The sequence below is a fragment of the Trichomycterus rosablanca genome, chromosome 1 (assembly GCF_030014385.1).
Source record: "Trichomycterus rosablanca isolate fTriRos1 chromosome 1, fTriRos1.hap1, whole genome shotgun sequence".
Classification (NCBI taxonomy): Eukaryota; Metazoa; Chordata; class Actinopteri; order Siluriformes; family Trichomycteridae; genus Trichomycterus; species Trichomycterus rosablanca.
In genome coordinates this window covers 40,093,352-40,102,731 of record NC_085988.1, presented here as the reverse complement: position 1 = coordinate 40,102,731, position 9,380 = coordinate 40,093,352, and the positions used below count along the sequence as shown (strand labels likewise).

General features: G+C 38.7%; 2 protein-coding genes across 3 annotated transcripts in view; both read left to right on the top strand.

Annotated features, from left to right (window-relative positions):
* Window positions 1-2,204: 2,204 nt before the first annotated feature.
* pclaf (PCNA clamp associated factor) lies at window positions 2,205-4,648 on the top strand. The gene is made up of 4 exons (XM_063002864.1): window positions 2,205-2,316; window positions 3,012-3,101; window positions 4,230-4,404; window positions 4,491-4,648. The coding sequence occupies exons 1-4, from the start codon at window positions 2,271-2,273 to the stop codon at window positions 4,531-4,533; spliced, it is 354 nt and encodes a 117-aa protein (XP_062858934.1). The 5' UTR covers window positions 2,205-2,270; the 3' UTR covers window positions 4,534-4,648.
* Window positions 4,649-7,673: 3,025 nt separating this feature from the next.
* LOC134311292 (casein kinase I-like) overlaps window positions 7,674-9,380 on the top strand; it is a 31,296-nt gene continuing 29,589 nt past the window's right edge. For both annotated transcript variants that reach the window (XM_062992919.1, XM_062992910.1), the window contains exon 1: window positions 7,674-7,831. The gene's annotated coding sequence lies outside the window, so the exon portion shown is untranslated. The remainder of the gene's footprint in view (window positions 7,832-9,380) is intronic.

The following is a 9,380-nucleotide window of genomic DNA, read 5'->3' as shown; positions in this document are numbered from 1 at the left end:
CTGGAAAAGATTGGAGCTAAGTGAGATCAATGCTGGATAGAAAAATAGGTAAATGTGAACTCGCATATGAACTCGTCTAGTGCAGGTAAAAAGATGCAGTCGGTACTGCAAACTTGTCTGAGGGGCGTGTGTCAGTTGCCGTGCTCCTCAGTCAGCAGTGGAGGGTAGTATCAGTAGAGAGGAAGCGTAATGCAATCAGGGTGATTGGATACGACTAGATTAGGGAGAAAAATTGGGGGAAAAATGTCAAAAAAAAGTCCTCCAATAGTATACTGTCAGAAAGAAACTTTGAGAGGAACCAGACTCAACGGGGACTCATTCTCCGTGGGTAGCCTAGTGGTTATTAGGACGAATTAGAATTAGATACAATAAACAGATACTGAAAAGATAAAAGTAAAAAAGTAATCCAACAGAAATATGATTGTTGGCATAGCAGCCTCAAACCTAGGCTGCCATGAGATTTGGGTGGTTGAAAAGAAACCAGTTCTGTAGTAAACAAAATAAGGGCTCTATCTGGTCATTAGAACCCAACCTACTACACTGTCAACAAATCTGAGTGATTGTATGTAAGAGCCAGAATGAAGGCAACCAACAATGAAGCCCTGTGATGGATTGGTGCCCTGTCCAGTGAATTCCTGCTTAGTGATCAGGATAAAGCAGTTGAGGAAAATGAAATGATTTAAAATGCCTTTTGTATAATAGTAAAAAATTCATGCAATGTTTATGCAATTACTTTTAATTAATGCTGGTATTTAATGTATAACTAATAGAGGTCCCATCCCTGACCCCTGAGGAAACCATACTTTACTTTTTCAGTTTTAGAGCATTCATTATTTACACAAGTTGAATCAGATAATCTGGACACAGAGTTTGGTGTGGAGATACATTTCTTCACTCATCCAAGTGACTTCTTCAGTCTGAGCTGGTGGAAAAGTGACGAAACGTATCTCCACACCAAACTTTGTGTCCAGATCATCTGATTCAACTTTGTGGATTTGTGCACCTGGATTATTGAGCATACATCAAATCATTAAATGTAAGTCAGATAGAATTTAAACCAAAAAATTCCAGTTCTTTAACACATGACACTGCATCCAATAAAGCAGCTTTGAAATGTGGCAGGGGATTTAAAATAGCAAAAATATTTGTTTTTAAAACATATTTAAAACCTCAACATATTTTGACCGTTTAAGTTCTACAAATATATGACCTTTAATTTTATTAAACGAAAAAGATACAATAAACCAATAATTACAATCAAGGACGGATTAAGGATAGTCTGGGCCCCTGGGCAAAGAGTATACCCCCTGGTAGGGGCTCTCATAACCAGGGCCCTCTAAAAATATGCCCCCCTCTTTCCTAGAACCCCTAATAGCCAGAACTCGAAGTCAGAGCAGTGCCACAACGCCTCATCCATTTTCATAAGGGGCCCAAAAGCATGGCTAGGGCCCAAAAGCATGGCTAGGGCCCAAAAGCATGGCTAGGGCCCCCAAGAGGCCCTGGGGTCAAAGTCCCTAATAGTCAGAGGATCCTTAAAATGGAGGGCCCTCGGAAATAAAAAATATATTGTATCATAAACGTTGATAGGCATCGCAAAATGTTTTGCGCCAGGGCCCCCCCGGGGCCCCCTGACCTCAAGGGCCACTGGGCGCTGGCCCCACTGGCCCGGTCAGTAATCCAGCCATGATTACAATAATTTCTATATTTCTGTTCATTTATTCTGGTTCACAGTAAAGAAGCTGGTGTAGAAACGTCTATAGTCCAGCAGATGTCAGGATACAAATAGATATCAAATACTTGGCATAGTTTGTCGTTCAAACGTGCTCCACCATGAAATGCTTTGTTTTACTTTTTACCAACAAGAAAATCGCCTTAAATAATATTTAATATCTCAAACATATTATTCAACCACTAATATATTCATTAATATTTGGTCCTGAGTTTTATTACCCCATTATCTGATCAGGCGATGTGATGGAACGCCTATAGAGAACTGCATGTAGGCGTGGCTTTAGTGTGTCTGTGAGTTTTAGTGTTTTGTGTGTGTGTGTGTGTGTGTGTGTGTGTGTGTGTGTGTGTGTGTGTGTGTGTGTGTGTGTAAAGATATGACAGTTCTATTGGTCGGTGGCAGGTTGTGGAATTTAAGCCCCGCCTCTCCAGTGCTGGTTTTGGCTCTCTTTTAAAACGCTGGCGGGAAGCGTGTGCTTTTACTTTAGTGCTTTAATTCTGATCTGTTCAGGTCGTCTTCTGAACCTTGTAAACCTGTGAATATGGTTAGAACCAAGGCTGATAGTGTTCCTGGCGCCTACAGGAAAGGTAAGATTATATCGAGAAGCTGGGTAAAAATAATTGATTTTAACTAGTATTGAGTGCAAGCAGGTTTGTGTGGTATTGTATAACTACAAGCGGATTAATGTTTGTCATTCGTGGATTGTGAGGTTAAATTGTGTGATTTGTGTTTATATTCTGCATTATTGAGTGTGTTCTGATATGTCGATGATTAGTAATCTGATTAAGTCGGTAGAGAAAAGCTAGTTTAGCTCGCTCGGTGTAAGAGCTGTCTCCCGCCAATATTCCTGATTGTCTGTAATCAATAGGTTAGTTGTGTTAAATGTGTAGGTTTCTACTTCAGACAAATTCCAATGAACTAAGTATAGTTTAACAAGTACATAATGATCTGACTTAAATTGCTTACATGTCTGTTTTAGCCCTCAATAAATGAATGACAATCTTTCAAGTCTATCGTTATAAACTTTTTAAAAGGCTTCTGATACAAATGTGCTTTTTGTAGTTGCTATAAAGTGGACAGAGTGGCTATTTCTGATTATTACAGCTCTAGAGGATGATGTCAGTCTATTTATTGTCAGCAGGAGCTTTGGCGCCAGATTTGTTATGACATTGTCGTGTTCTAATATGAGCGCTTACGAATGTTTCCTTTATTAATTGTTAATTACAGCTATGTTATGTATGACATAACTCAACACTGTGCTGTATTGTCCTATGTTTTTTAGCCGTTGCTGCTTCTGCACCCAGGAAATCACTTGGCGCCTCCAGTTCAGGCAACGCCTCGAGTAGCAGCAGCTCCACCTCAGGCACCCCCGGTAAATACCTCATTTTATTTGGCTAGCACCATGGATGTGTACAATTGTTTTTTTTTTTTGTTTTTTTTTTATGTACATTTATATACACCCATTGCTGAATATAAGCATGCTGATTATAAACGAGACCAATAAGTTTTCTTATATGTAATCACTATTTATTGCACTTTTGCTGACCTTTTCCTTTAACACCTTAATCTGTGTAAATTTATAAATTAAAATAGTACTTTAGGTACGTTTAGGTTAGGTACACTTTTTTTTTTTTAGTCACATCGATCCAGTACCTTTCAAGTACCACTGTATTGTCCCGCAGTGCAACTATCTAGCTTTGAGTGTTTACATCATTAAATAAACCTGTGCTAATGATGAAAATCAGACACTTGCTTCCATGCAAATTGTGGCTTTATTTAATTAATTAAATCTGTGTAATTTAAGTGTTCAATGACTGATCTACGTGTAGTATGCAGCCATGACCAGCTACACAAAAGCAGTCTTGTGTAATGAGTAACTACTGTTCCTGTCATGAATATAACCAAAGTGTGTAAAACATGACATTAAAATCCTAATAAACAAATACAAAAGCAGTACAAATGGTGCACACTACAATGTGAATGCAGCCAAATGTCGTACCCACCCCTTCTTTGTAGGTCTGAGGGGTATCGGTAACAAACAGAAAATGATAAGCATTGTATATGTACGTCATATCAAAGTTTCAGCTCTGTTTAGGGGGAACATTTCCATGTCAGGGGGAACGGTAGTCATCTGTGTGCCTACTGCTTAATATTTTAGAAGTGTTGAGGCTGTTTATCTGTGTGATCCTTAATTCAACGGGATTGTGGGGAAAAAGTGTCAACACAATACTCAACTACTTTGTTTTGGAAGGCTTAAAATTAGTCTGTATAACTAATAAAATTTGTATTCAGTTAGTTATACAATTAGTTTAACATTAGGATGTGTTATGTGAATTCCCAAGTTTTTATTTTTTATGTGTTTTAAAAGAAAATATAGACGAGTTCCTAGCCTGTTTGCTTGAGTGTAGCTTTTTAGCTACTGTTGTGGCCTATGTCAAGCATACAGTGTTTGCCTTTTTGGTTGTGTAGGGATTAATTTTAAGTGTATTCTTTGCTGCAGGCAAAAGCAAGTATGCTGGTGGAAATCCTGTCTGTCCTCGCCCCACCCCCCAGTGGCAAAAGGGTATTGGGGATTTCTTTGGTGGCCCTGGCAGGAAGCCTGAGAAAGAGAATGTGCACCCTGTTTCTGATGAGGAGGAGGCTGGTGGAAGTGGCATGTCCAAAGCACCCAGAAAGTAATTTGCTTTTAGTTTTGCTTTGGTAAAGAATGTTACTGTAGCTTGTGTAATTCATTCATTTGGTTTTATTTGAATATTTTCAGATCCAAGCCACTCCCAGATGATGAGGATGAAGGCGAAAGCTAAACTTGTTTAATGACTTAGGAGCATTGTTCCTGGATGAATTTTAATGTATATCTTTGTACATAGTTTGTTTTTCCTTTTTTGTACAGAAGTTTAATAAAAATGCCTTTTTAAAGAGCTAACACTGTAGAAATTGTTTATAGTCAAATTTAATGTACCTGTTTCCTACTTGATTATAATTCGAATTATTGACAAGAACTTATTGGATCTATTACAATAAGTTCTTCAAGCAAGTTAAACCCACATGTACTGGCTGGCTGGTTTAGTGTGACTTTTCTCTGCAGTGCATGGAATTATTAGAATGATGGAATGATTTTTTGATTAGCTGATTTAGTTAAACGATTTTTTTTTTTTTTTTTTTTTTTTTTTTTTTTTTTTTTTTTTTTTTTTTTTTTTTTTTTTTTTTTTTTTTTTTTTTTTATAAATTGTGGCAACCCCATGGCCATTAAGACACAGATTACGTACATAACTGCATCTGAGATGAGCCACTTCATTTAAACCCAAGTACTCATCAGTTTAGGTTTCAGTTAGACAAAATGCACCAAGGCCGTTTTCTGTGATTTCATTATGCAACTTAACTGATTATGGCTTTAGACACGAGATCTAATGTTTAGTAATCCTAACTTTAATCTTATTGGGTTTTTTTTTTAAGCACGAGCAGTTAAATTAGGCAATTAAAACAGTTTTTTTTATGTTTTCACAAATGGCAGAATGAACAGACAAGGTTTTAGTAGTTTTTAGACCTAAATTTGTAGGAGACTTGTAGATTGTGTCTATTTAGCCTCTGTCTGCTGCCTGGTCTCAGCTCTGGTCAATTACCATTATCTGTCACTACACTGACATAAAGCCTGCCAGTTATGCCACAAGAAATGGGAGCAGATTCCCCCTAAAAGAGTGGACACCATCCAAATGACCAGGTATTACCTTAAAAGTGAAGCAATGTTTTCTGAGCACTATTTAGCAGTTCAGCAACAACATGCTGTAGGTTTCACCACTGCACTGACTGCGTAAGGAGTCAGAGCATACTGTCTGGATAACTCATGCACACCCCTTTAACATTACTGTTTCTAACTTTAGATTCTCTCAAATGTGCATCATTAGTGCCGCTGTGGATAACAATGTCAGAAAATTTACGATGAGCATTAGCCAGCACTTTTAGGTTTGCTCTGATGTCAGGTGCCCTTGCCCCTGGAATGGAGGTAACTATGGTTGCTGGTGTTTCTATGGGAGTGACAATGCACATGTCAAAGCTGAGAGTCCTCTATAACCAGAGCACTTCTATTAACAGGTTTCTCAGCGGGTGAGTCGCTAAGTAGGGAATACCTGTTCATGACCTGAAATTTTTTAGTGTTTAGCCCAACGGCTATGTCACAACACAGCCAGTCGCCCTGCTATTAGGGGCAAGAACTGGGTACTCTACCTGTACCAGAGATTTAAGTATTCAAGGTGTGTTGCAACCATGGTGAAAACTAAGGAGCTGTTGCATAAACTGAGAATAGATTATGTCATTGCACCAAAAGGGGCAATGGGAAAAAGAAGAGTTCCTAGACCTTATGAAATTAAATGGCTCTAGTCCTTAATTGTACACCTACAATGAGTGCTAATATGTTGTGCTCCTAATAAAGAGAGCAGTAGGTTTTAACAGTATTTTAAATATACCAACAACACTCACTACCATATTTACCATGTAATTACCAGGTTAGTGGGATTACAGTACTGAATATGCCCCTCTACAAAACAAAAATCTGGTTAATAATAGTCCTATGGGGGCCCCTTTTGTTTGAAAATTGTGTGGAGGAGGTGAAGTGTACAAACGAAAAGACAGGCTACATTTAGTAATTGTATACCACATAGGTTTACATACACTGATCAGCCATAACATTAAAACCACCTCCTTGTTTCTACGCTCACTGTCCATTTTATCAGCTCCACTTATCATAGAAGTTCTACAATTATTGACTGTAGTCCATCTGTTTCTCTACATACCTTTTTAGCCTGCTTTCACCCTGAGCAGGTATTATTTGGGTGGTGGATCATTCTCAGCACCGCAGTGACACTGACATGGTGGTGGTGTGTTAGTGTGTGTTGTGCTGGTATGAGTGGATCAGACACAGCAGCACTGCTGGAGTTTTTAAACACCTCACTGTCACTGCTGGACTGAGAATAGTCCACCAACCAAAAATATCCAGCCAACAGCGCCCTGTGGGCAGCGTCCTGTGACCACTGATGAAGGTCTAGAAGATGACCAACTCAAACAGCAGCAATAGATGTGCGATCGTCTCTGACTTAACATCTACAAGGTGGACCAACTAGGTAAGAGTGTCTAATAGAGTGGACAGTGAGTGGACACGGTATGTAAAAACTCCAGCAGCGCTGCTGTGTCTTATCCACTCATACCAGCACAACACACACTAACACACCACCACCATGTCAGTGTCACTGCAGTGCTGAGAATCATTCACCACCTAAATAATACCTGCTCTGTGGTGGTCCTGGGAGAGTTCTGACCATTAAAGAACAGCATGAAAGGGGGCTAACAAAGCATGCAGCGAAACAGATGGACTACTGTCAGTAATTGTAGAACTACAAAATGCTTCTATATGGTGGATAAGTGGAGCTGATAAAATGGAAACATGGTGGTTTTAATGTTATGGCTGATCAGTGTATAAAGAGCTCAATAAGCGCATAGTAACACATACTTATATTTTATTTACGGCATTTTGAATACAATTTTAAGCAATTGAGCGTTGAGGGCCTTGCTCAGGGGCCCAACAGTGGCAACCTGGCAGTGGTGGGGCATGAACGGTCATATTTCTAACTAATGGTCCAGTACCTTAAAAGAAAGAGAATTCCAGATGCTGGGTTATGACAGGTCATTTTTCAAAAATACAATTTCTCTCAGTTTGTTCTCTTGAGAGCTGAGTGATACTGCAGCTTCGACAGCCGATGACAGCAGTTCTTACACGATAATGGCTAGGTTTCAAACAGCATAGCGGTACAATTAATAGTGTGTCCTTATAACACCATGCTGTGCAGTGCATACTATTTAGGGCGGTAGTGTTGGATTTGAGACGAAGCCCATGCTTCAACAAAAACATGGCCCACGTTACCCGGATGAGCTGTTGTTTCATAGGCGGTGCTGTTCCGGGACTGTAGATGCTGATGTAGAGGAGATACTGTAACTGAAGATACTCGTTTGGACGAGACGGTTTTCACTTTCCGAATTTAACCTAAAGACTATGGTCAGAGGATTGTCCTGCCTTCCGAAATGAAGTGACCGAAACGGCCGTCATTTTCATGAGTAAGCATTTGAGTTTACTTTTCAATGAAACAGACGTTAGTTGCCCTGGTAGCTTGATGTGCTAACTTGAGAGCTGTGCTAATCAGCAAACAAGCTGACCTGCTCGAGACCTGCTACATGGTTTATTCGTTACAAACAGTGATATTGACCTGCGTTTGGCGGTTATTACAACGTTTATTTTGTCAAATATATACACGCCACATTCTTCTTACCTTAATGACATTTTTAATGATGTTTTATAGTTTGTCTGGGGTGAAAGCTGAGCTGATAATTCTTGACTTTAATGCGTTTGTAATGAGTAGCAGTGTCGTGCTTCTCAGTTGCTTTTTTACTTGTGTAGACTTTATGCCAAATTGCTTTATTATTGGAAATGCTTTCAAGACAACCGAGAACATAGCATTTGTATTTCCTCTCGATTTACACTTCCTTGAAATGGTTTATTTTCTAATCTAAATCTGTAATGACAAAAAATGGCCAAAATTTGCTATTTGTATCAGATTAAGCTTTAATTTTCTGAGTCAGATACAGTACTTGTTTTGTCATTGAACACAAAAGAGCTGTGCCAAGCAGGAAAGTCCAAACTAAATCATCTCCAGGTCTGCTAGATGTCACAGTAGTTATAAATATTGAAATTCAGCCGTGTTGGACTTGGATCTTAAAGGTGTTATAATGAGGCAGTGATGGAGAGCTGCAGACATTTCAGCTGGCGTCTTATTACTGTAGACCAGAGGTTCCCAAAGTTTTTCTTTTTTCCAGTACTGTACGTCCTGAAATATGAAACCTCCTCCAGCTTTGTACACACACAGTTTCACATTGTAACTACAACTTGGATGCTTTTACTAGATAACTTTATTACACCTAATAGCAGCCTGTTGCTTAGAGGTGCATTCATTTTGAAACTGCAAAAGTGCACTTTGATTGACTGGCAGTTACATTTACATTTTTGGCATTTCGCGGACACTTTTATCCAAAGCGACTTATAGTTGTGAATGTATACAATCTAAGCAATTGAGGGTTAAGGGTCATGCTCAAGGGCCCAACAGTGGCAACCTGGCAGTGGTGGGGCTTGAACCAGCAATCTTCTGTATACTAGTCCAGTACCTCTGGGCTACAACTGCCCTTATTTAAGGAAATGTTATTTAAGGAATATGCACATTTGTTAATGAGAAAGTGAGCGAACTTAATCTGCTTTTTTTCTTTTTTCTTTGTAATAGTGTTTAAATACATTATACACCTTGGAATCCATATCTTTAGCATTAGGTGTACTTTTGTTTGTACATCATTATGGAGAACAGGGACATACGGCTTGGGTAGATAACCACCATATGCCAGTGAATACTATTAGTGATAATCATCACTAGCACGTTTCATTTGGGATTAATTGCGATTGTATTTTAATGCCACACCCATACTAATATATGTTGTGCTAAAGTAACAGACAATAAAGTAACTATTTTTAGTTACGTATTGTCTATGGACTGATATAAAACATTAAGCTGCAATACATTAATATTATATTGTGTACATGATTTTTTTTACTAATAACTAA

Excerpts from the sequence above, each read along its gene's own strand:
- pclaf (XM_063002864.1), top strand. The coding sequence starts at position 2,271 with ATGGTTAGAACCAAGGCTGATAGTGTTCCTGGCGCCTACAGGAAAG. Across the intron at positions 2,317-3,011 it reads TCCTGGCGCCTACAGGAAAG|CCGTTGCTGCTTCTGCACCC; the intron begins GTAAGATTATAT and ends TATGTTTTTTAG. Across the intron at positions 4,405-4,490 it reads ATGTCCAAAGCACCCAGAAA|ATCCAAGCCACTCCCAGATG; the intron begins GTAATTTGCTTT and ends GAATATTTTCAG.